We start from the raw sequence: 27712 nt of genomic DNA, 5'->3' as shown, positions 1-27712 counted from the left end.
CATGACAGACTAAGTGTCCAGTATTTAATAAAAAGCCCATACTGGCTTTTATATATTGGCCTAAACAGGCTTGTAAAGGCCTATGGGGCATATATATACATGTTTGCTAAGTTCATACTTTCATATTCAGAATTTTCACGCCTGTTATTGGGCGCTCAAGGGGTTAAATTGTGAGGCATTTTGGCTGCAATTTATGATTTACCTTCCTGGGTCAGAAGTGACCACCGTGCCCTCTGTTCTCACACTCTGTCCTGCATCAGAGCAGAACTCAGAGTTCCTCTGTTAAACGAAAAAAATAAATAAATGTCAGAGTCTGACAGGGCTGTGAGGAAACCCGGGCAGCGCTGCATTTGGCTGTTTCCAGAGCGGAATAGCGCACACAACCATCGTCTCATGTCTCCGTGCCTGATCCCGGTCTGCAGCGCCGCTCATCCTCTTGTCAAAACGTGCCCCGCCGGCGGACCAATCGGCTGCGACCTTGCGTGGGCAGGAAGTGACGTCTCGGGTTCCTGCCTCTGTTAAGTGCTCCTGTGTCGCCGCAAATATTATCCACACACCAACATCCCTCATCTGTTAGTGCAGGCAGGGTGTATCAGCCGCCCCTTCTCCTGACGTGATGTTTGAGCTGCACAGCAAATTATATGAAAACTGACAAGAGAGCTCGAGACTTTATTTGCGAGCAAATGTGACCATTTCCCATTTCCTGACAGTTCCCTCCTGAAGGGTTTCTACACAGACATCTTTTCTTGTGCGCTCCGCAAAAAGAAAGAAAGAAAAAAAAAAAAGCCAGAAGACCACCGACCCCCCCTTTATGTGGCCATCTCACCACCACCAGCAACAACAGCAGCAACATGCAATCAAGGATCCGCAGAGGCAGCCGATCTGACCGGGGGTGAAGTAACAGGCTGCTGCTTTGGACAAAACCAGAAGAAACTTTCCTCCCTGGCTTGTGCACGGTGAACTGTGACCGCTGCTGTGTGGAGGGTTTCTTCTTCTTCTTCTTCTTCTCCTCTGCGCCGCCTCTCACTTTATTTCTACGTGGGTGAGCAGTGTGTGAGTGTGTTTGTGCCACCTCCCCGCTCCTCCATAGATCTAGTTGCCCCCTTGTACCTTGCAGGCTGCACCATGCATTTCCTCTGCACCTCCTGGCTACGATAGTTAGAGCAGGAGTCCGAGGTTTCTTCCCCCCCAACCCCCTCACCCACCACCCAGCCCCGGCTTCCCCCCCATTTGCCTTGGTTTGGACTTCGGACCGTGCGTCATGCCGAGACACCTGAAGCACACACCGGTCCCGTTACTGGACCGCGTGGTTCCTTTGTAACTGGATCTACTCTTCTTCCTTTTTTTGGGGAGGGAGAGGAGGGCATGCTGTCCTCGTCTCTGGAGAACACTTGCAAAGAGGAGAAGAAAGTAGAAAGAGAAGGGTGAGCAGCAGCAGCGACAGAAGGAGGGAGAGATAATCTTTTAGAGACTCTAACTTACTTGTAGATGTTTGATCAGGCCACGACTATGGGCGATGGGAGCCACCGCTGTGGACCCAACCCGCTCTGTCCGGACCGGATGGAGACAAAGTGCCGCGCCGAGATAGGGAGCCGGTCCCCGGTGCAGAGCTCCACCGACACCCCGGGGACATCAGCGTCCACGCCGACGTCCTCCAGCGAAGACGGACACGACAAACTTTTGGGAGTGGACCCTGACTACTGTCGGAGGATATTAGTGAGGGGTAAGTGCACGAAGACAAAACAAACACATTTAGTTTGTGCGTAAAACTAATTCTCAGGCAGGGAAGCCACGAGGGTTTCCAGGAAACCGAGGGAGATTTAAAATCCACTATTGTTTTATCCACAGTTGGATAATAACCAGCGATAACTGGACGCAATCACTGGCTTCAGTTATCCTTTGACACTGTTATCCTTTGACAGACAGCACTGTCAGTCACACTGATCACTGTCAGGAAAGAAGAAGAAATGTCTTAAAACAGGAACAAAATCTTATATGAATCTAAAAAGAACCTGAATGTGAATTTGTTTGGTTTAAAAAATGATTCTTATAAAAATGGATGTGGATTTAAAGAAGGCAGATATTATAGTCTGTTCTAGTCTAAATAAATGTGTTATACTCAAACTCTCAAACATATAATAATGATTTACTAAACAACAAAGTGGGAAACAATACAACACCAGCAGGGTGGACTACAACAATAGGCTTTCACTTCCGTGGCACTCTAGGTGATTGTAGCACGAGACCACACCTGTAAATAATAATTTAACATAAAGATTATAACCTGCTGCAATATACAATTAAATCACCCAGAGAATTATTGTTTGGCACAGCCTGTATCAGCTGTGGCCAATCCTCATGTGAAAATATTTTTAAAAATCGATTTGTGAAATTAATAGTCAAAGTAATTAAATAGCCTCTGTGAATTATTGCTGCTTATAATATATTTTTCTCAGACATGTAACGAGTGTTTTTTCTTTAATGCACCTGTGTGGCTGTAAAATCAGAGCTGAGAAAGTCAAGAAAACAAAGGATAATGCTCCTGAACAAACTGTTCAGGACAATGATAATGGGGAAATTCACTTGATCAATAAAAGAGCAGATAACAAAACACATCAACCCTCCATCAGTGATCACTGTGAGGGTGGTGTGTGTGTGTGTCAGTAGCTGATTGCCTTTGTGTGCTAACGCTGTGTTAATGAACAGCAGAATAATATTTAATTATACTGGGTGTCCACGCCCTCCGGCAGGAGGCCAGTCTCTGAATTAAAATACAGAAAGTCATTTAAATCTATGCAGCAAAATGACACTCTTAGAATGAAATTTAAAAAAAATCTGTTGTCATTTGTTTTTTATTAATTTTTTATATGATTATATGCTGTTTTAGAGTCATGTTGAGCGTCTAAATAAGCCTAAAACATTTGTATTTAATTTATATTTGCAGGTTAATTTATAGAAAATTAAAGTGTATGTGTTGGAGTAAAAACTTGAAAAGCACCAGGTTCCAGAAACACAAAAAAAACATGTTTCTATCTTTTTGGATCTATAGGTTATTTAAGGTTATTTGCATTGAGGACATGTTTAATTATTCTTTCAGCACGTAAACATAAAGGCTGTTATAATTTCAGTATGGGAAAAAAATTAAGTAAATAATATATGTTGAATATTTTGAGCTGTGAGTCACTGTGAAGTTTGCTGTATGTATATATTTTGCTCAGTGCTTTCCAAGAACAAAATGTCAGCAACTCCCATTCAGAACTCCATAGAGAAAAAAACAAAAAAACATAAAATTAAATTTCGGCTGGTGATTTACTGCAATATTTTTTTGCAGTGGTGTGTGATTGTATGCTGTGGACAGAATCAATATGTCGGCCTATCAATTCGCGTTTATAGATGAATGTTGTGGATATTATAGTCCCTGGCTGGTTATAGTATTTTTTTCTTCTATCCTTTATTGAACGGTTTAGTCGTGCAGTCTCTTGTGCCAGAAGCAGCTCATTTAATGAGAGGAAGAGTGGCTTTCATTTAGCCTGGAGACGACTAGTTTTAAATGGAAAGAGAGGAAGGAAGAGACAGGAGAGAGAGAAATGTTTGACGTGCAAAAAAAAAAAAAAAAAAAACACTAAGAAAAATCTAAAACCAGCAGCTTCTTCAGAGCGTCGACCAGTTTGGGCAGAAATTGTAGCAACTGTAGGAATAGTAAGACCATTTTATTTCTCAGTGTTTATTGTTTTTATTATAATATACATATATGTTTCTTATTAGACGATTGAGCTGCTGCCATCAGTCAGGTTTTTCATGTTGTTTATTAACTGTTTATCTTTATTTCTGGTCCTTCTAAGCACAGATAACTCCAGGTATGTTCGTATATTCTCTGAATGAGCCTGTGAATAATCAGCACTGAGTTGGTTTTATTGTGCTGCATTAGTCGCTGGTTAATGGTGTCCACCTGAGGAGGACAGGGCCTGTAGGAGGACTCAGACCTGAACCGGTTTTGCCTCAGATGCTGCACAGATCTCACAGAGCGTATATATTGACAGTCCGTGGTGTCAGGATTTGTTTTTTGTGTAATGCTGAGTCTGGATGTTCCGGGTTTTCCGGAGAGAGCGCCGGGGTCACCGAGAGGTCACCAAGTCTGCGTATACAGATAGAGCCGCTGGTTCCCTCTCTCTCTCTCTCTCTCTCTCTCTCTCTCTCTCTCTCTCTCTCTCTCTCTCTCAGTTTGAGCTTTTTGGTTTTTTGCTCGCTGCAAATCGTGCAGATGTATGCTGCTGTATACCCGCGTGTTAGAGGGTTTACAGCCTCTCTGGTGCAGAATCTTTCTTTCCTGGCGACACTTTACGCACAGTCATTATGCGTGCGTAAAGATGGAGATCTCTCATTCATGTAGGCTATAACACTATGATTCAAACAACTGGTTAATACAGGCCAGGCCGTGAAGCAGGGAACATAAGTGATGAATTAATTAGCTCGTTTCATTCCAACGCAATTTATTTGGGTCTTTTACGCACTTATTCTCCTTCCTGTTGTAGGCGAAATGTTCTATTTACCTTTTTATCACCACGCCTCCAAAATACGTCACGTTATAGTTAGAGACACACCTTTACAACGAGTTTTTTTTTTTTTTTTGCCTTTATAGCTTAAAAAAAAATTAAAAAGTAAAAATTAATTTTAAAAAATCAGTTTTTCCTCTCTGTGTTTGTTGCTCTTGTAGATAGCCAGGAGCCCTCCAACAGAAACTCTATTGATGTTTGTTTCAATCAGCACTGTTTCATATTTAATTCAGGGCCCTTCATATTTTATCGGATTGCATATTTTATGACTTAAAAACCCTGGACAAAGAGGACGCCTTGTCTGGCCTCCGATGTGATAAATACGAACAAATATTGGTGGCTACTGTGAAGTCCACAACAACAAGGATTTTATTGTGGATAGGAAATAATAATAATTTAAAAAAAAAAAAAACTCGAAACATGTCGATTACAGCGAAATTCAAGTAAAAGTAACGAATCAGGATTTTTATTTATTTTTATTTATTTAAGTAGATAATATCCTCGGGGCTTCTGGGTACAGGGCGGAGTGTAATGACGGATTTTTACAAATATTTTAATACATATAAAATATCTTTGTGCTATCTCTTGTACGCTCAAGTTTTTTAAATTAGTTTCGATTTTGGGTTAAAATATCGAGGCAGCTCATTTTTGACAGTTCAGCTCAGATTAACAACAAATAACCTGTAACTGGAAGGAAACAAACAACTAAAATAAAAAAAAACACACAACAGTAAACTCACACCTTACCAGAAAAAAAGAAGAAGAAAATTCAAGGAACAACTATCCAATTTAAGTACAGTTTGTTCCACGAAATCACACACACACACACACACACACGGTTGTTTGTTGATAGATGGTGACGCACAGACCTTTTACTTGGAAACAGCGTTGGAGCTTTTGAAGCCTCCAACTAGTTTGGAGTGAATTAAATCTGGTGCAGAAACATTAACAGAAACTGTGCCAGCAACACTCACAGAAAAAAAACACTTCAACCCCAGTTACACAGTCAGTGTCTGCACAGTCAGTGTAACTGGACGGTGACTGTGTGTGTGACACCAACGAACAAGAGGGAACGATTTACGCCCATTTGATCATCCTCTAAGTTTCAGATAAAGTCTCCTTCCTGCAGTGACTCTCATTTGAGCTTTAGTGTCACGTTACAGGATCATTTATGTATATGATTTTATTTTATTTTTTTGGCCACGATGCAAATCTTAAGTTTTTCAGTTTTAATTTTCATTTAGCCCAATATTACTGAATGGATTAAAACCACGAAGTCGGTTAATTACAAGACTCTGGTGTTATTATGAGCACACACCTCCACTAATATAAGCACATTACACAAGAGTGTTTGGCCTCATTTGTCTGCTGTTATTCATAAACAGTTGTGTAAATATACATTTAAAAGAAATGGGACATTTCCCAAAGAGAACATGCTTGTTATTAACGGTGTAACCTCGTGTTAAAAATAACACACGTACGTAGTTTGTTTACGGCAGAGGCGCACAGACAGGCGTCCATCACCGTTTTTTTTTCTACAACCATTATCCTGCTCATAAATATAACATCAGTTTGGCACCGTGTAAACACAGAGTCACTCGAGCCATAAAAAGGTGTGTTTCTGTCTCTGTGGCGTAAAACTACTGAACAAGTGGTTCCATTTAGATTTTAGCCAGGTGTATTCTCTATACTTCAGCCTGCACGTGTGTAATAATAGTCTACTAGCACATAATAATAGCCTCAGTTGAGTACTCACTTCCGTTGAGCTTAAATAAACCGTCAGCAGTCTGAAGTTGTAGCTGACACTTTACTTTTTATTTATTTATTTATTTATTTATTCTCCACAGACGCCAAAGGCACCATCCGGGAGATCGTCCTGCCGAAAGGCCTCGACCTGGACCGGCCCAAGCGCACGCGGACCTCCTTCACGGCCGAGCAGCTGTACCGGCTCGAGCTCGAGTTCCAGCGGTGCCAGTACGTCGTGGGCCGCGAGCGCACGGAGCTCGCGCGGCAGCTGAATCTCTCCGAAACACAGGTAAGACCGAGTCAGAGGCAGATGACAAAAAATAAACCATGTGAATTAGACAAGAAAAACTTATATTTGACTTATATTTTAAACGAATAAGAAATTCTCCCACCACATGTAGTTATTTAACCAGCTTACAGCCACTGGTTGCTAGCCAACAGGATACTTCAATTATGTTTGTAAGTATAACCTATAGGCTGGCGATAGTTGAATATGTTATAGGACAAACCAATTCAATTAGCATTTGGTCAGAGGTGCTTTAATTGGCTCCTCGGCCAATCAGAGAGGGGGCAAAGCGCGTGCAGCTACCCCGCCCAAAACGGCCTCTCAGAAGCGGCAGACGTTTACAGCCCAACACCACTAGGCACGTTTATTCATTTTTATGCGCGTGTACTCTGCTGTAGGTGAACACAGACACAAAAATCAGCTCTACATAAGGAACCCGTCAACACAGGCCTAAAGACTTCAGGGCCATCCAGGGCTAAAGTGTGGCTGTTGCAGTTAGTCTGTGTGTTTACAGAGGCTTGAATGACCGTGTAGCATTGGTCTATTTTAAATGTTAAACAATCAGTTCTGCCCATATTATTAAAAACACTTACAGTCCAGCCCCCCATCAAAACTCAACATTATCCGTCTCTTAAACGAAGTCTTCATCATGGGGCGATTAGATTGAATTGCGCTCAGTGTGGCACTGGATGTGAACTCAGTGCGTCATCATTGCATCAAATCAAAACAGGAAAAGAAGCATCTCTCTCTCTCTCTCTCTCTCTCTCTCTCTCTCTCTCTCCACACTTTATGTAGTTTAAAAATAATTGCACCTGTTTGTTTCTCTAATGTAAAAAAAACAGCCTGTTGGTGCGTCTGTCTGAACACTGCAGAAATTTCATGGCACTCATTCACCGACCCCGCGCGCTCCATTCAAAATTTCCTGCAGCACGAGGAGCCCAACCCCTCTGTGTTTATTATGGGCGTCATCACTTAGGCACCAACCCGTACACACTGACTCACACAGCGTATTATAGCATGTTTTTGTCAAAGTAACTGTGAGTTTATGTCTCAGTAGAGTTATACAGCAACAATAGATTTATTTTTACCCACTATAATAAATCTTAAAGAAGGTTTTCCACGGCAGCAGTTTGAGTCTTGACGACTAACGTGGCCTGAACCAATAGAAATGTAATTTACTCAATATATTGTGCTGTAAAGTGTTGTAGCCTTTAAATTACAGGTTCGTTTTTGAAACACAAATCTCGCGAGTCAAGTTGTGATTTTATCACATTTCACACACCGTGGGCCCTGAACGTTTAATGTTTTATTTCCGGCTGGAAACATTTGTTACCAGCAGTGTTTTTACTGCAGGAGCCGTGGTCTTTAAATGCAAAGCGAGGTCAGTGGCACAAACATATGTGTGTGTGTGTGTGTGTGTGTGTGTGTGTTTTTTTTTTTTTTTTTAACTTCCTGCAACAAGTGCTTCAACACACGTCTGCACAAAAGGCCCAGAAACAAACAAACCTGCTGGTGTTTCTTTAAAATAAAATAAATGTGCAAAAGCTTAAGTGTAAATACTTTTATTTTTGTGGTTTTATTTTCGAGGGTTTCCTGCATCTGCTCTACAGTTTGTGGAGACATTTTTCCCCATAATCAGTTTCTAATAACTGCTTAACTTTGTACAACATGTGTTGTCTACAGACACACACACACACACACACACACACACACACACACACACACACACACACATACACATGCAGGAATTTACGCACCATCACAGTGAAAGCAAGCACACAAAAACCCTACTCAGACATAAAGGTGATGGGATGGTGTGTGTGTGTGTGTGTGTTTTGGGAGCACAGAGCAGCCACTGTGTCCCTCATTAGTGCTGACACTAGGGGTGTTAATGGGAGGGCCTCAGCTTCCTGCTGCTGCTGAGGAGACGCTGTGCAGCAGCAGCACGATTGGCTGAATGAAACCATCTGAAAACCGCTCTAACCTTCAAGTGAGAACAAAAAATGTAAATAATAAAAGTCTCCTCGGTTAATGGCGCGAAATATTAATCCCATTGCACTGAAATTTCTTAATGCTGCGTTGCTCCCGAAGCAGCTTTTAGGCGCGATCAGGAGGCTTTTAGTTTGCATTAGTGGCGTTTTCTTTCTTATTATTCTCTTTTTTTTCTACTCATGGCTTTTGCATGTTTTAAGCAAATGCACCATTCAAAGACAATCATGAAAAGCTTTCAAACTTTTAGGTCATTTTTAGGAGAGTTGTTTGGACTGTTTTCAGGTGTTTGTTGATGTTTTCAGTTTCCTGTAGTCAAGGTTTTCACAGGTTTCCCAGGAAGTATTTTTGATTTTCAAATTAAAGACCGCGAGGTTTAAAAGCAGCTCCATTATAAATCTATCCATCCAGTGTTAGAAACACACGCTCCTCGAGGCCTTTCGCTCCTGTTTTCCAGGATTTTCCCGCCACTTTGTTGGGTGTAAAGGTTTACAAAAGACAGTGCAGTTTTATTTCAACCCAAAAAAGGGAGTAAATTGGAATAAGCTTCGAGTTAAGATCAAAATTGGAGTTTTTGGTCCATTTTAAAAATGTCTTTCGAGCCACAGAATCCTTTAAGTTTCGGTGGAAATCGCTCTCCCCTTTAGCCCTGTTTGGATGAAATTCAGATATCACCAACTTAGATTTTTTTTTATTTATTTCGGTAAAAGAAAAAACTCTGATGCTTTGTTTTATCAGCCACTTGTTGACTTTTAAAGGCTGAAAAAAACTAACTGCGACCTTTTTCTTTCAAACTCCAAATTCCTTAATGTCATTGAAGTTTGCAGCAGCAGCCGAGGCATTTTAAAGCAGCAGACACCTTTTTAATAAACCTTATATAAACGTGACAGGCCTGTTTATCTGTGACTGAAAGACAAATACTAATTACAGTAATATGGGAGGTTGGATCGTTAAGTGTTTTTTAACAATGTTTGGGGATTTGATCATTGACCCATGGTGTAACTCCAATTAGTTTGGTCAGGTATTCAAACGGATCACGCAATGAGGCAGCAGACATTGGACACACACACACACACACACACACACCACACAACACACACGCAAAACGAAAAGATTTATACAAACTTTTTTTTCAATTTTCTGAATAACAGAGCTATGGCTGATTATTATATGAATATTCTAAATTATTAGACTCACACGTCGCTTTTTTTTTGAGACAAATTTTATGATATTTTCGTCTTCAAAAGGACAAACAGAGTGAGAGTTTTGGTTTGTAAATGTGAGCTGAAACGCTGACCACTGCGTAAAACTCTTCTCTCAGTTAACAAAAACCAGGGTTGGAGTGGGGAAGTAACTCACCCTGTTGTCCTGTCAGATCCACTGCTTCGTTACTTTTTTGACATAGTAAATTCTTTAAAATAGATTTATTAATGCATGAACTTATGTGTCTTAATTTTTCAGTTTCGTCGTCCAAAACCTGTAAATGCGTAAATTTCCATCGCGCAGCGTTAATATTCAACATTAATGTCGTTGATTTTCTCGATGAAGCGATAATAATTCAAAGTAGTTTCACCTGTGTGAAGAAAACTGCCACTTCTCATCAGAGAAATGCTTCAAAACCAATTTAATTCAGACTGACAAGAGTCGAGGAAATGCTGTTTTTTCATGATTCAGCCTCACTTCAGTAGTTGAGTCTGCACAGGGATCAACGCGTCTGAAGAAACTTATTTTTGTCTCTTAGCTGCAGCATCGCGAGAGGAAATCGATATCTCTGCTGTAACGCGTTACCGAGTAATCCATTACCAGCTCAGAGCTCTCCCTTCATCCCGGCAGGTGGCTCCCCGCTACAGGGTAACACAGCAGGAGGGGCTGGTGCGCACACACACACACACACACACACACACACACACACACACACACCATGAACTAGCCCCTACATTTCCTTTATGATCGGTTTGCTCACAGACAATAGAGGACTGACGGATGTTCGTGAAGGCTGCGGCTCTTATTGTGAAGGTATGTTGTGGGGATCACTGCCGAATAGAAATTCTTTGTTTCTAGAAACCTTTCCATGTCTGAAAATGTTGGTGTCTACATTAAATGACCACAGAGGAAGCTATAACAGCTGTTTAGTGCTGTTTTTCTATGTAATTCTGTGTGAGGAGGAGCTCAAAACAACAAAAATGCAATCTACTTTGTGGTAATATTAATATAATATATTTTCTGGAGGCCGTTACTGATGTTTTTTAAACATCTTTCTCACATAAGACTAAAAATGTGCAGCATCAAGCTAGTTTCTGTAACTTTTTTGTAAGAAAGAGCCCAAAACTCTTCTCATTCTTCACCATGTCCTACTTGTTCCAGCTGGTTTGGCAGTGAGGCTTCAGGAGATTTCAGGAGCACCATGCTGTGTGGTCACTCTAAGCTCTTCCACTGTCCTCCTGAGTTGAGTGCAGCTGACGTATACACTATCAGTCTATTGTTGTCTGCAGCCCTTCCATGGAGAAGCTATGGATTTAATGGTCTCTGTGCTGTGTTAAACTGGTTTAATCCCGCAGCAAATGGGAGAGTGGCTCAGTGATGGAGTCATGTTTAATCTTTAATGTAAAGCTGGCTGAACAATGCACAGATGTGGGTAAATGTTTGCATTTGTTTTCCCCTCGTCACACTTGCTTGAGGACACAGTGGAAAGGGATTTTGATTTGATGTATTTCTCCTTTTAAAGTGGATGTCTGGGCAGGATATAATTTACCAAGGGACTGTTCAGACATGTTTTATAATGTCACAAATGCCATGGCCTTTAAAAATCTTCCAAATAATTAAAGTCACCTGAGACATGTTGTTGTTTTTTTAGACAAGAAAACATGTTTTTGAGAAGTGAAAACTCTGAAAACACCACAACTGGTGTCATTTTGAAAACTGTGGTTGGATGATGGAGTGGAGGCAGGTTTTTATTAATTACTTTTTACATTTATGTCTATGATATACTTTACATAAACTCTGCAAGGGATTAAAAGAGTCTGGGGATATAGATAGTTAAATGAGAGCGTAGAAACTATTTAAATTTTTTTTCTTTTATTGTGAAACAGGCAGTATGTTGTGGAGAATTTGTTTGGAAATTTAAATCTATTTGTGACTTAATAATACTTAATAATTTAACTTAATAATTAGAATGAATGAGATATCAAATCATGCAAAACGTTTAGTTTGAGCTACACCGACACACAGGCTGCATCAACCTGCGTGTGTGTGAGTGTGTGTGTGTGTGTGTGTGTTTGTGCCTGCAGTTGTTCACATGACTTCCAGCTTCAGTGGCACAATCACTGCTTTATTATCCAGACACTGATGCAGTACAGATTTAGTGCATGTGTGCACTCACACGGAGCTGAACTCCTGCGGCGGAGAGAGACTCAAAACGTTCAACAGGCTTTTACACTTTCCTCGTTTTGATCCCAGCAAACACCTGCACCACTCTGACTTTCTTTTCTTTTTGTGTTCACTCGACTGTCAGGTCAGTGTGTAGAAAGTAGTTATAGGAGGAAAGGTTCAGCAGGCAGACTTGAGCTGAGATCCAAAATTTGGGTTTAAAGGCGTTGCTCTTATCTGAAGCTACAAAGCAAGACAATCAACATTGAAGGTGTGTGTATTCAACAAGAGCTCGGGTTCAAATCCACACACTGCTAAACTACAATGATGGAAAGAGTAGAAATAGATCTTTTTTATCCTTTAAATACCTCAGTTTGCTAAAGTTTTTACCCTTTTGCTTTGATTTTATTGGCTGACAGTCTGTCAGAGAGTGTACAGTGGCCAGCAGGGACAAATTTGACAACAAGCACACACAAAAATCTTTGTATAATGAAAACATTCAGACGTTCCTGTGCCAAAAAGTGTACATCCACTTGCTGATGCAGCTGCCAAATACACACGTTTTGGTTTAAGACCACCACCCACCTCTAATGTGAAACAGCCAACCTCCGACAGGTCTATAAGTCACTTGACATCAGTGTCACCGTTCCTCTCATGCTCTGCCTGCTGTCTTTTCTGTTAGACGGACAATTTCTTGATACCAACCGCCCTAGGCGCAGTTTAGTGTGAAAGCTGTGAAAACTTTCAGATGATGCTTCTTGTTGCTGTCTTGTTTTTTTATTTCCTCGAGGGTTTCTGCACCACAGCGAGGCTGGAGGTCAGGTGTTGCCCTGCTGATACCTTAGTGGTCTTGGATGTTTTTTTTTACATATTGTGTAAAGCACTGTGAACACAAATAAAATGCATTATTATTAATGGTATGACAGAGTGAAGAGAGACACAGAGACAGGCTCTTTAAAAACTGGCTGACCCTTCTTATTAAACCAGGGTAAATCTAAATTCCCTGTTAAGAAGTTACGCCAGCTTTCGTAACTGGTATTTGTATAATATGATAGGAGGACAGTATTACTGCTTAGGCTTTGTTGCAGTGGTAAATAGAAACAGGGGGATATTAAAGGCTTGATTTGGTCCACTGATGTGACGAGAAAAGAGAAAAATCTGCATTTTTTTTCACTCAAAAATCCTAAAAAGACTCAATACTGTGGGGAAAATCCCCAAAATACATTTCCCTCTGGAGGCTGAGGAGACAAGTTGTGTGTAATGTGTGGGTCTACGTACAGTGAATGTCCTCGTTGTGTGTATTGTTCTCCATGACGGCCCAGACAGACGGTGTCTGGCCACTTGTCTGGGGCGTAGAGGACCCGGGCCATGACGTATAGCTGTGCAGATGTAGCAGAGAGGCGTCTGCACAGTGCGGGGATTGTCCAAACACTCAGAATAGAGAAAGAGATAGGAAGAGAGACAGACAGACAGACACTCTGTGCTTTGTGCTTTCAGTTAAAATGTTTGGGCTTCGTGCTGTAAAGACACAAACTCTTTCCTCTTTACTCTGTCGTGACCTAAAGCAGGAGCGTCATCTTCAGAAGAGGAACTTTTGTCCTCAGTGATGGTCAGGAGGAAACCTGCGAAGCTTTGATTATCTAATCAGTTGATTAGATAATCAAACGAACATAATTGCAATTCAGTCTTGGTTGCCTTTGTCCTTAATCACTTGTTTCATCAGCTTCAGAGTGAAGTGTGTATGGGTGTGTGTGCATGTACAAGGCCATGGATGGTGTAATTTTCCAAACATATGGAGGAGCATGTGATCCTCCAACTGATGTGAAAATCAGCAAAATTGGGTACAAGAGGTTTTTACACACACAGACACACACTCTTGAGTGCCTCAAGTCTGACCCCAAGTTACCAGAGTAATTAGCGTGGTCAAAGGTTGTCCATGCAACCACTTTGTGTCATTTGCCAGGCAAATGTGTAATGCAATTAAACGGGCGGATTACCTGTGTGGGAGCTTACAAACACCTGCCAGAGGGAGTTGAATGCTGAATCTCCACCTTGTGGTCACAACAGAAAACACCAACATATACTGTACACACACACACACACATATATATATATATATATATATATATATATGTGTGTGTGTGTGTGTGTGATAAAATTCAAGTGGTGGAAGAAGTAGTCAAATCCTTTATTTTAGTTAAAGTCAGTGTAAAAAATACTAAAGAAATAATAAGAACATGAGTTGTGCAGTTTTGCAGGATATACTTTTTTACAGATTGTTGTTGTTGTTGTTGTTAAAAGCTGGTGGAAGTCAGGCAAAATTTTACCCACTTGGGTTGTCATTACTCCACATGTGCAGGATCTTTTTTAAATTTTTTTTTTTATCAGTCCGACTCCTTGTTGGTAAATTTAACAAAATATAAAGATGCAAAATACATGAAAAATGACACAGGTGCCTTCAAAAATGTCCAAATCTTTAGTCATAACTACTTGAAAAAATATTATAGAACTGTTGTAGATTGTTAAAAAAATCTAGTTTCACTATTTATACACATAAATGTAGCAGAAAAATATAAGAAATAAAACTATAATAAAGTCTGTTTACATGTAAAGTGATTTTATTCCAACTTGTTGCCTTTTCACTAAAAGTCTTATACATGCCTATAAATCACTGAAAATATAAATAATTCACAGCTTAAAAAGAAATTTTTAGTCCACAGACATTAATAACATACTATGTGAAAGCCCCACGTCAACATATATATGTCTCTACATGAAGTATAAATAAAGTTATGTCACCATAAATAAAACATGTTCAGTGTATTCACTGATGGACACAACTCCACAATATACCGTACATGCTACTGGAAAGTGAAGAAGCTATTAATAATTTGTTTTCGGTGTTTGACTCATTCTGAATATTTTCTTCATTTAAAGAATATTTTCACTTTTTTATGTGATTATAAATAAACTGTAAGAAATACGGTCTGTATGGACAGTTGATTTGTATGCTTATTTCAAGTTGTTTTGTAGTTTAATCTATTATATCATATTTTTATATGTCAAATGAAAAAAGTAATTGTAATTATCAGATAAATGTAGTGGGGTTAAAAAGTACAATGTTTCTCTCTGAGATGTTGAGGTTTAGACAATAAAGTAGCAGAAAATGAAAACAGTCTTTGTTGGTTCAGTCATAGCTTTGGGCATCATGAGGCTCAGCGGTAAAAAACCCACACTGGACATTTTTTGCTAAAGGTGATTTGAGTGTCTGCAGGGTGACATGGAAGAAAAGTCATGGACCACATTCAAACACCTGTAGGTTTTTTTTGATGAACGAGTGCAGCTCATCTGTAGCGTTACAGTATGTGAAGGGAGGTGGTGAAGACTGTTATCTAGACCTGGAGGGAGGTTCGCCTAGGTGTGGGGGGAGAGAGGGCTGTGAATGGATGGAGGACAGGAGAGGGACGGGCAGAGGGAGGTGACGGAGAAAGAGGTGGGCCTCATAACCGTCCCAAGTGCTTTTGCACTAAGGAGGATTAGGCAGCCATATCTACCAGCAATTCTATAAGACGGGGTTAACCCCTGGCTGAACCTGGCCAGACATGTGCTGCAGCGATGGAGGACCAGATCAGGTTTATTCGGGTGGGGTTAGGTGATGGACAGGTGGAGGTTTAGGGATCAGGTGAAATGGCGATGGTGATGATTTTGGTGCAGGTTTGAGAATGAGCGGCAGAGAGAGCGTGTGAAGCTGGGGTGAGGAGGATGAGGGTCAGTGTGGAGATGATGCAGGAGGAGGAGGAGGAGGAGTCCACATGGAGCCGGGGCGATGTTGTACTTTACAAGCAGGTGACATTATGGTGAGGAAAGGTGTGTCAGTGTGACAGTTTTATAATCCTAAAGCCGATGTCAACATGGATTTGAAGTCAGTTTGCACAGTTAATGAGGCAACACTTCTTTTATTTATGCAACAACATGGAATCTGGTTTGTTTGGTGCAGCCATCATTTAGATAAACAGCAAATAGAGATTTATGTATAAACAGAGCTGCAGCCAAGATTTAAGATAAGTTAATTAATCCAAACTCCCCCTGTGTAACGTCACCACCCTAACACACCATCACATTTACTATATTCACACCCCCTTACATGACTAAATGCTGCTTCAAAACAAACATGTATATAAAAGATAAATATAATTCAGGCCGTGAAATACTACAGCTCTCTGTGTGTGTAGTGCTTCACAATGAAAACATGTGACACAAAATGTCAAAAAGACATGATAGTGACAAAAAGAAGAACAACAGAATGAAGTTATTAAAACAGAAATAACACCAGAGAAGATTTTAAAAAATGTCCATTGCATTGGACGATCTGACAGTGAAAAGTGAACTATATTCTACAGCTTAATGGCACATCCTTCAAATTAAGATGTTTAAACAACCCAGGAAATCTTATAATTCAGTCTACTTTGACCCAAATTTAGTTTTAGACATTTGTTTTAGTCCATATGTGGCCAAACACTGCTGAACAGCTTCAAGTTTGTTGTTTATTCTTGTTAAATGTGTCCTGAAATAGTGCCTTAAGTGACTTAAAGATTTTTTTTTTAACAAACTGAACACATCTGAAAACATCTTTTCGATGTTTTCTCCTAACAAAATTAGACATATGTTTTGCATTGATTGTTTTTTTTTTTTTTTTTTTTGGTGAGTCTTTTTGACATTTTCTGAGGGGCTAATACTATTTTTATAGTCAGTGGTCCATTAATGCGCATTACTAAAGTTTCATTTTAAAAGGCAATCATTTTAATTGCAGGTAATTGGTACTGGTATCATTATTATAACATGGAACAGTTTTGATAAAAGACTGATGTGTTGATCCATCACACACAGTTGAATAAGTCATTGCCTCAGCTTGGTTTTCTTTAATAATGGCAGCCACTGGTCTGTCACATATAGTACAGCTGAATACACATTGGTTGCCATTGCTCCCTCCATGACATACATATAGCTAAGTGTCCACTGGTCCGTTACATACAGTTTAATGGTCGCTGGTCTGCCTGGTACAATAGCCACGGAAAAACAGTTTTCATTGTGTGCTGCAGCTCATCACATGCCTGGGATCAGGGGGTCTGAACAGGGTCACAGTGGGATCACTGAGCTGCTGGAGGGGTCATGGAAAGTGTGAAAGACAGTCACCAAGTGTCCTTCTTAAAGACCTTACTGTCACAATCCTGCATTTCACTTTACATTTCAGGCATTAAGCAGCCAGACACACAGGATGTTTATGCTAATGCTCTCCATTGTTGTAGCTTAGGTCAGTTCAGCTTTATTGCATCACTGTACAGCAGGGAAATAAAGGGATAAAGATACAGTTGGGAAAAAACTATTCAGAACAAAAGAGACTAAATTATAAAAACATCTAAATGAATATCTTATTTATTTTCAGTTTTCTCCCGTTTCTCGTCTTTAATTTGACAGAGTATCATGTTGGGACACAACAGAGCTCAGATTATTGATCACACATATGGATATCCAGTTGATCTGTACACTGGGTCTTGATCTGGCTTAACCTTTCTACCTCTAGCCCAGTTTGCCTGCCGCTCTGTTTGCAGCTGTCTGGATTCACAGCGCAGGCCTCTGATTGGCTGACCTCTGCCCGACTAGCCTGTGTAATCACGCGTGACGGCCCCATCATCTCACCCTGACCTTGAATTTACCCCACCCTTTCGTACGTTTACGCTCCATCCTTTCATTTTTATCCCCTACGTTGTGTTTAGTCTGGTGCAGCTATGTTTCACCTCTGTCTGATATTTATAGCTGCTCCTTTCTGTCTTTCTGTATCTCCTTAATCTGACATTTCTCCAGCTGAAACAGGACAGCGGGGCAGGGAGGCATCTTCAAAATGTAAACCTGTATGATAAAAGTTTAAATATTTATTTATCCTTAATTACATAAATCATATACAATATAAATTCATGATTTCAGAGTCACAATAATTATACTTATAATGCAGCCTGAGAAGTCAACTCTAATACATTGTGCTCTAATTAAAAAAGGGTTATTTTTTATTTTTATTTTTTATTTCACACACACATTTGAAGGACTAACTGTCATATAGATGCAGAGTAAACTAAAATAATAATAAATAATTTGTCACTTTACTAATCATTTACATTTTTATCTTGATAATCACCTATATTTAAGAATCCATTTACATGTAGGGTTTAACTAAATCACTGACTGTCTGAAACTATAAGAGATATTCTGTATTTTCCTTATTGTCAAGAAATTGAAATGAAGCAATGAATGAAATCCCTTTAGAAAGTATTGCCCATGTATCCAAAGCCTGAGGTATCTTATTCTTTGTTGCTACAGAGCTCCTTTGTTGTCAGAAAGCTTTTAAAAATGAGCCACTTTTGTAGAGTGATTTACAATGAACATGGGTACTGTAGTTTATTTTGCATCAATCCCACATACTCTGTCCTGCTGTGATAAATATCAACTAGTCCACAAAATGTGTATTCATCCACAGCTGAAAGTAGTCCCCAACAAATGTGCTGTTTATTCCTATTTGAGGTACATTTGATGACTACAATGCCCAGCTTTTTTTTTTCAATGTCTTTTTAAAACCTGAAACCATGTTTTGTGATCCATGTTTATATTTACGTTTTCAGTAAACCAGTGGAGTTGTAGCTGAGAGCCGAAGGCAGAAAGTCTTGAGAGACGCACAAATGCATGGTTGGTTTTGGTCTTTTGTTGATAAGTGATATTTTCAACATTAAAAGACTGTGAGAAAAGGATAATCATCAATAACATGGATATTAATATACAGTAGGTGCCCTTCTGTACTCTCCGTTGCTTTATTTTGCTCATCACTTTCCACCTCTCTCTCTCCATCAGTCTTGGTTTTGCCGTCCTCGCCTCAGTCCAAACCTCCTCACCCAGGCTCTGACCATGCCACATCCTTGCCCCAGCAGGGCAGAGTGCAGCAGGGCGGGGTGCAGAGGGCGAAGTCGGGGCAAATGCAGGTCACTCCATATCTAGATCTCCCTTGGTAATCTCTGCCCCAGCTCTGAACCCTGGATCCCATTAAAAAGGATTTACATCCAATAGTGTAGATGTACCAAAGGCAGCTTTGCTTTCTTCTCTTCTCATCATTTCCCCGCTCTAATAAAATCCCTTTAAAACACCAGCAAGCCCCCCCCACCCCGGCAAAGGATAGGAGGGCTGTGATGTGAACAGAAGACTGAGCCACACCCACAGTATGGGGATAAAGGAAACTGATTGGTTGGGGGTTTCATCTGTAGTGAAAGCCCTTTATGGGATGTGGGCGTTTGGCAGGCGGTGGTGCATGAGTAAAATCCAGTGGAAGATCTTAGCGAGGCTGTGTGTGAGCTAACAAGCATGACATATATGCTGAGAGGAGGGAGAAGCAGCTACACCGATTGTTTTAGCTGCTGCCCGTCCCACCCTCCTGTCGCCTCTCCGTCCCTCCCTCCAGCTACCCTCTTATCTCCATCTCCCTCTGTGCCTCTTTTGGGTCTTTACAGTAAGACTTGCTGGCGTCAGTATTCCTCTCTGAGCTGTGGGATCCTCTCCGATCCCATTATTTGTGTCGTGGTCAGTAGCTGAAACTATGATCTCACTTGCCGTAGCTGCCTGTTGAGCCTTTCCAGTGCACTGATACTATAGTTAACACCGGTTGGACCTGATTTACTTCCACACATCAACAGCTACCTTTGGCTTATGACCCGTGCCACCCAATTAGGGAAACTACTTGTCACGCCGACTCAGGTGTTACGGAAGATAAAAGCCAACTGATGCCAGCTGCACGAAGGTGGCTGTGTGAACACGCAAGTGGTGGTGGATGGGTGTGTAGCACCTCTGACTTTGATGCAAGAAGAAAACATGCCACTTTTTAACAATCCTCATCAGAGTAAATAAGAACATCCCAACAAAGAAAAGTTTTACAGCCTCTCGGTTCAGCGTCAGCTCGATAGAAATGGGTGTCGCTCGACTTTTAGATGTAATCGGCTGGTTGGGTCTGGGTGTGTTGTCAGAAATGGTTAAACATGGGGCATTTCTAAACTGACAAGGCCACTGAGAAGCAAATGCATGAGTAGTTAGCTAGTTGTTTCATTGCAGCGCTCCCCTGCGTTACCTTGGCCATCTTCATTCAACAGGTGACCATCATACCTGACGTCTTCCATGGAGAAAACACGCTCAGTTTGCAGCTTTATAGATCAACCACTTGACTAGTGTTGCTGCTTGTGGCTGAATAAAAATAAATAACTTTTTAACTTTTGCACTGCAATGATCGATCACAAGATGAAGGTATAAAGAAATGACTCCAGCTGGACTTGTGCTCAGGACACTGTGTTTCATTGGTCAGCATGTTAAACCAGAAGGTCACCAGGGTGCCCCGTGACGAAGGCATTGTTTCTTACATTAATGTGAAATTTCAGCGCCCGCTTAAAACTTGCACTGATTATGAGTTGCTAATGTCTACACACAGGGCAATGATTGCCTGAAACTGACAGAGAAAGTCCAGAAAAGTAATGAGAAAACTTGAAGCGAGTGAACGTTGTTGTGGCAGTGTGCAATTATAGAGTTGGACAAAACAGGAAATAATCAGATTTAACTACTGGACCCAAGATTAAGCTGCAAAACACACAGTTTGCTGCATAATAGTGTTATTAAAAGTATTTATTTCAGAAAATCTTCTCCCTCAGAGTCTTTGTGTTTTACCTGCCTAACTCTGACTCTAACTTAGGAGAAGGCTGAGATTAAACTACAGGAACTAACTCATGATGTGTTTGATGAGTTTCTGAAGGTGGAAGTTAAGATGCTATTTGAAGCTTGTAACTTAGATCAGCAACAGTAACAAGGATCTTTACACCTAAGGCTGGGTCTTACTGATGAATGGGGTCATGTGAGAGGTTTGCTCACAGTAAATGTCTGTGTGTATGTGTGACTGTCGCATGTTCACTTCACATGTGACCTCTGTGAATGTGTATGCGTGTGTGCTCATGAAGTCCTGCTGTGTTTGTATTTGTACCTTCATCCAGTGCTTACATGGAGGTCATTTATTCGTGTGTGTGTTTTACTTGTCGTTTTGCTGTTGTGCAACCAACAAATGATTATGAAACTATTAAATTAAGCCACAGACCCTTCACAGACAGGCTTATGCATTTCTGCTGTTACAGGCGTTTCCTTTTAAGTCGATGGCTGCCAATCCCCACTTATCAGGGATTAGGTTATTGGATTTCTACGAAAAATCGTAATGAGGCTGATGGAAAGTCTGTGCTGTGTGTAAATAACTTTCAGTGCACTGTTTGGTAAACTTAACACAGTGTGGATGTGAGGACGAGTGGAAAAAGCAGAGAGATAAAGCTGCTGATCATGAAGTGTGACTCACCCACCTGCTGACCTGATTTCCACTGATAGGATGTAATGATGGAAACTCTGGGCTCGACATATGTGGGCTGGAACATCTTTAATGCAAAGAGTTCTACGAATGTCTTCCAAGGAACTTTACATCAACTCTGAACAACAAATTTCTAGTTTTCTGTCTGACGTGTTTGAGAAAGCAGAATAATCAGAAGCTATGAAGACAACACAGAGCAGTGTTACTCGGACTGTGCTGAGTGAGGATTTGTTGCTCTTCTCTGTTTTCTATCATTACATTTTTAGTTTAATTTTTTATTTTTTGGAAATTGTGATGGTTATTTTCTAACATGCTTTTTCCAAACTATTTGGTTAATTGAGAAAATAATTGGTAGATTAATAAAGCATAAATATAATCCTTAGATGAAGTCTTGTGTCTTCTCCTTTAAACCATCCAAAATCTGTATAATCCTAAAGAACAAATGAAAATTGCACCTGGCGAAGGACGTCACATGGCGGCTTCTGCATCTGTACTGTTGAATTAACAGCACAGGTCGGGGAAAATGGGGGAACAGGTTCAGGAAAAAGGCAGAAATATGATTACATGGCAGCTAATTATTAAGTGCATTTGTAGGATAGAAGAATAAGGTTCCACAAAGATTTTGTTTGACCTTACAAAAGCAGCAGAGAAGCAGGAGTCCAACACTACGAACATGCCTTGATTGGTGTAGATAAGTGATTCCTAACCAGGGGTACTTGTACCACAGGAGGCACTTCTGCAGTTTTCCTGGGGTAGGTGGGAGGATTGTGGAGTAGCTCAACTAATTTGAACAAATAGAGAAGATGAATTGCTATGCCAAACAGAGAGTTCTTGAAGGTTTTAGATGAATATTTCTATCATTAAACTTGAGCTCTGCACCTCTGCTCGCCTCACAGTGAGAAAAAACGAGTCTTTAGTGAAAAACTGAGCTCGCTGTAACTCGGTCACGATCGCATGCATTTTTCATGCTTGTGATTCCAATCAGAGGTGACTCTCCGTGCAGTGATCTCCTGTGACCCCACCGTGCCCTCCAATCAACATCCCACCCAGCCCCAACTTACTTTTCCACACGCTATACATTAAAGCTACGCAGAACCCCCATCAATTAAACATGGCGGACAAGGACAGGCAGAGTTCACCGAGCTTTTTCCTAAATGCGCAGCGGGTGGCGTGATGGCTCGTGCAGTGAATCTCTATAACATTTGCTGCCGTGAGAGAGAGAGATGGCGCAAATGTCAATGGAGACTGAGTTTTTCTTTCTTACACTTTCACTTTCTTTGTCCTCAACTGTGTAAGTAAGCATGATTTGCAGTGCATTTGTGTGTAATTGATCTAATGTTCCCTCTCTGCTGTATAGCTCTAATATCACTATCCTCTCCCATATGTGCATTTCTGGCCTGTTAGAACTGTGAGGTGTGAGAGAGGAGAGTGCATGGGACCAACCATGATCAAATGTGCAGAGAAAAACAACAGAGTTGATCCAATGGCTGGTGCCAGGGGGATTACAGCATCTCTGCTTGTTCTGCATGGATTTATGCGTGTGTGGCGGGTTTACGGCTAAGGTGTTACGTGCTCTCAACCAGCGGCACTCAGAACATGCTAGATGGTAGATATGCATCAAGCGGAGGTCACAGAGAAGTCAGTCTCACGTGTGTTCAGCCTCTGGAAAAATTTAGCTTTTGGGCATGTGAAGGGGATGTAGGAAATTTGTCAAGATATGAATTACAGATTGCGAGTAAGGCTTATGTAAATGCGTGTTCAAAATCCGTGATTTGCACGAGTTACAGTGTTGAGAGGAGGAGAACAGTGTGGATAGCTCATGAGTTAGGATACATTTTTAGTAGGGGAAACTTTCTGGTACTTTGTAAGCATGAAACAACTTCAGAATTTATAGAACTGACATATAATCAGAAGGATTTTGTTGTTTTTGTGACATAAAACTGATTTCTTCTCATTTTGAGCCAGTGTTCCAGGATGATGAGCCTCTGCAAAGTTTTCCAGCCCTGTTACTTCTGATTTTGCTGGTTCTACCACTGACAAAATATTTGGAATAAAATCGATAATGTGAATCTGTCTTCCTGGTTGTGTTGTTGCAGGTCAAGGTTTGGTTCCAAAACCGCCGCACCAAACAGAAGAAGGACACCACCAAAGACTCGGACAAACGCTCGTCCTCCACGTCTGAGTCTTTGGCCACTTGCAACATCCTGCGCCTCTTGGAGCAGGGCCGCCTCCTGGCGGGCCCCGCCCCACCTCCCAACTCCCTCCTGGGGCCTCCGCCTCACCCGGCAAATGGCTCTCTGCTGAGCAGCCCTGGCGGAGGCTCCTCCACTTCTCCTGGAATCAGCAACAGCACTCCTCCCAGCTCCCTACCAGGGGGGACTTTTGGGCTGTCGCTGCCATCACTGGGCGGCACCCCGCCCTCACCACGGCTGGGCGTCCCACCGCCGCACTCCCTCTGCTTCTCCATGCCGCTGTTGGGGGGCGCTCATCATGAACTGACATCCACTTATGGCTGCGGCTCCTCAGCTTTTGAGCCGTACATGCGGCTGGACAGGAAAGAGGCAGATTTGGGTGGAAAGAAGACAGTTTCTTAAGTAATGTGTCCCTCTTTGAGGACGCCAGGGGACTGGGACTTGTCTTTGTGAGAGCTTTTCTCCTCAGTGTCTCACCCTGCTACCTGTTTGACACTTGAGAGGCTGCAGACTGGTGAGAGAAATCACCCTGGATCATGAGAAATGTGAAAAAGGAAACTGGTTGCTTTCCTTGCGGCACCATTTTGTGCCACAGCACTGTTTGGCACACTGACACAAAATGGTGAAAAGGATGTGATGTGACGGAGACTCTCCCGCTTAAAAAAAAAAAAGGAAAGAAAATAAAAAAAAACTTGTGAATTTTTGCAAAAATGCCGTGTGTGTATGTTGCGTGAACCCTGACAGACAGATGTTTTTATCGCCACTCTCTTCGCAGTGGTTTTAAGTGACTCTTCACTTTTTTGTCCTGTGAGTTTGTACGTGTGGTTTTTGCTCTCTATACAGGCCTTCATTTACTGTTCAGGAAAAAAAATATACTTGACATGGATAGTTCAGACTGAATCAGTGTCTGAATGAGAAGAGTGGTATTTCAAAGAAGAGCAGTTTGTACACATTTCTATTCAAGTGGCCATGTTTGATTTTAGTTGATGTGCTATCACAATATGGAAGAAACACTGAAAAAAAAAAAAGATTTGTAGCATTTTAATATCAGTCTGTTTGGTGTCCAGCAGTAGTTTTTGTAAATTCTTTATTTGGTTGTGTTTGTTTATGAAATAATATGTGGTAGGATCTGGACAAATGATGCAAAATCACATATCTGGATCCAACAGTTTAATATAAAAGAACATAAGAAAGAAGAGTCCTCGTGTGAGAAAGCTGGTTAAACTCTGCCAAAGCATTTATGGATTAAGCATTTGTGTCCTCCAGTCAGCGAAGCAAGTCACTGTCGAGCTGAGAGAGGTGACCTTTGAACCCAGATTAATCTTTGATTCACAGATGTCACACTTTCTCTTTGAGTAATCATCTAAAAGACGCTCTCGTTTTGCAAATTCAGCGGAGAAGAGTTTTCAGACACGCAAGTTAGGAATCTGGCCGAGGTTTTTGGCCAACGTTGTATTTATTTCCTTGGCTGGAAATGAAAGAGTTGTGGTTGGGACTAGAGCTGCAACAATTAGTCGATTAATCGATTAATCGATCAGCCCATTGACATAAAAGCATTTTGATAATCAGTTCAGTCATATTTTAAGCAAAACTACCAAACATTGTCTGGTTCCATTGCCTCAAATGTGCCGAAATGCTGTTTCTCTTCATCATATATGACTCTAAATTGATGATCTTATCTTATTTTCTAAATGGTCGTCATGGTTTGCAACACATCACAACGACAGCGATCAAACATACATATTTTCCAGGTCATATCCATAACTTACTGTATGCGCGTGCTTAGGATGCAATAAGCTGCAGCATCATGAGAAATTTTTGAGTTCGGAGCTTTTCAGTGGTTGTTTATTTTTCTTTAAATTGATATGTTGTGTTTTGCTCCATGTTTCTTGTTTTGACTCCTTTACGGTGACATTTGACCTGACCTTCCTGTTAGTCTTTACCTTGGCCCACCTTTCACAATAAGATTCCTCTGCTTGCCCCTCACTGAAAGCACTTTATGTTTGTAGGTTTGTATACATCCTCTGCTGTCTCCCCCTGCTTTTGAAGCTGTTTTCGTTACCTGCTGATCCACACTGAAAATGGAAAAACCCCTGAACAATTTAGAAAATCATCAGCGGTAACAGAGTTGGTTTATTCAGTTTTCTTTCAGCTCCATCTTTAATTGACTGAATTGAATCTGTAATTGATTTGAACCTAAATTGACCTCTGAAGACGTATGTAGATGCAGAACTGGAGGAAAAAAAGGAAGGATCAGCTATTTTTCTTTCTCCCCATATGATGCAATCTGTTCAGGTTTCCTTGTTGTCCAAAGAAAATCAAACCTCACCTCTGAGAACATGTGATTCTGAACAGTTTGCCCTCAATTTGTTTGTGTCAGATGAGTTATCGCCCCCTTTTCATATCTTCTGTCTCTCTCATTTTCCCGTGTATCTATTCATGTCTGCATTACGTCTCATTGTGAGGTTCAACATGTTTTTTCCCCATCCCTTTCTCTCACATTCCCTAAAGGCAATGCCACATCTACTTAAAAAGAAAACGGACACTCCCCTGACATCAATTTAAAAAAGCGCTTACAAGCAAAGGCCAGGCTACGTCTTAAACAAGCCGAGCGTGTTCCCAGCTGCAGATACATTGGAGGAGTGGTGGAGTGCGTAGAAAGGTTCTGACCTCAGCCCTATAAACCTCACAGTCTTTCAGCTCACTGGGCCTTTTTGCACCCCTGTTAGCACCGGAGCTGGTAGCTGGTGATTTGTTGTTGTTGTTGTTGTTGTGTTCAGGCCCCTGCAGTGCCACAAAAAGAGAGAGAGAGAGAGAGAGAGAGGGAAAAAACCCTGTTATCTGCTCACGGCTCTTTGCAGCGCTGCACCTGTGCTGTTGTTGAACACAGTATTATTTTCTATAAGCACCATCCATAATTCATGTGCTGTGACATCAAATATTGAGCAGAGAGATGGAGCTGAGAGGTCAGGAGGCTTGCTTCTCATGTAAGGCCGGTGTACCCTTTCACAAACCCTCTTTTTTCTTCTTTTCTCTCAACACAGTCGTCTCAGTCCTTGCTAAATTGCTTCCCTGCTGTGTTGTAAGCAAAACACAGCCTCTTTTCCCCATTTTTTTGCTGGATTATTTAATTTTTTTGGTAACAGTTCATACTTGCTGCGTAAGATAGTGGATAAATGAGCTCTTGATGAACAAAAACAGCTCTGCATTAATCTCATTTCTCAGTCAATGCAACATGAAGGGAGGATCAGATATTAAAGAAACACTTTTGTGGTTCAGTGGTTACAAAAAAAAACTTCGCACACTCCTTATTTCCCTCAAAACTCAGCACTGACTCCATATTCTGTCACTGTACGGTGGTGTTTTGTAATGTAAATCTGCAGTTACTGTGTTGTACGCTCAGTCAAGGCGGGGTTACTCTAAAAGCAGCTACGAGATGAACAGTTCAGCTCGAGGCAGACGGCCGGTCAAAGGCGTGAGATGCCACTTCTCTTCCAGGCAACGGAAAGAAACTTTGTAAAGCCTTGCAACAGTTAAACAAAAGCCTTCTGTTTTTATTTTTGGTTCTACGCTTTTTTTCTGCTTTCTTTAGCTTCCTCTCAGTACAGGGCGGGAGTGTTGCTTTTGTTTTGTGCAATCTGTGACATCTTGCACTTGTTTTAGGTTAAACCACCATCTCAGAAACATTAAGGGTCTTCTTATGGCTCTCACTACTGCATCATGGTTTTCTTGATGGATAAAGTCCTTTGAGATTGTGTGAAATGTTCCTTTATTTTTTAAAAACAGATTCTGCTAGGTTTACTTTTTTCTATATGCACAGCCAAGGTCCTACACAGGACCATAACTTCTTTTCTTTTTGCAGTAAACGTTACTTAATGTCAAGCTAATGGCACCAGCTACTACTTATGATGAACAAACTCTATGTACATAGATATAAATTTATATATGAATATATATATAAATGGGTCTTTGCACAAGTTATCTCCATGTCCGCTCCATGTGATTTTAACAGGAAAAACAAAATGCGAAGGAAAGTTCAGAAAAAAATACTTTATATATGCTTTACAATTCTTTGTCTCATTAACATTTTGCACTTATTTAAAGAGGCTTACTTCTGTTTCTGGGCTGACAGAGCTGTTTTCACGCTCGGCCAAGA

The 27712-nt window shown here is 41.0% G+C and overlaps 1 protein-coding gene across 1 annotated transcript; it reads left to right on the top strand.

Moving 5' to 3' along the window:
* Positions 1-74: 74 nt before the first annotated feature.
* vax2 (ventral anterior homeobox 2) lies at positions 75-27703 on the top strand. The gene is made up of 3 exons (XM_018705198.2): positions 75-1723; positions 6401-6588; positions 23461-27703. The coding sequence occupies exons 1-3, from the start codon at positions 1489-1491 to the stop codon at positions 23956-23958; spliced, it is 921 nt and encodes a 306-aa protein (XP_018560714.1). The 5' UTR covers positions 75-1488; the 3' UTR covers positions 23959-27703.
* Positions 27704-27712: the final 9 nt, after the last annotated feature.

The sequence above is a fragment of the Lates calcarifer genome, linkage group LG14 (assembly GCF_001640805.2).
Source record: "Lates calcarifer isolate ASB-BC8 linkage group LG14, TLL_Latcal_v3, whole genome shotgun sequence".
NCBI classification, from domain to species: Eukaryota; Metazoa; Chordata; class Actinopteri; family Centropomidae; genus Lates; species Lates calcarifer.
Note: the sequence above shows the minus strand (reverse complement) of the source record. Positions and strands in the feature narration are given on the sequence as shown.

Coding starts and splice junctions, on each gene's coding strand:
- vax2 (XM_018705198.2), top strand. CDS start 1,489: ATGTTTGATCAGGCCACGACTATGGGCGATGGGAGCCACCGCTGTGGA. Junction 1,724..6,400: donor TCGGAGGATATTAGTGAGGG/GTAAGTGCACGA, acceptor TATTCTCCACAG/ACGCCAAAGGCACCATCCGG. Junction 6,589..23,460: donor TGAATCTCTCCGAAACACAG/GTAAGACCGAGT, acceptor GTGTTGTTGCAG/GTCAAGGTTTGGTTCCAAAA.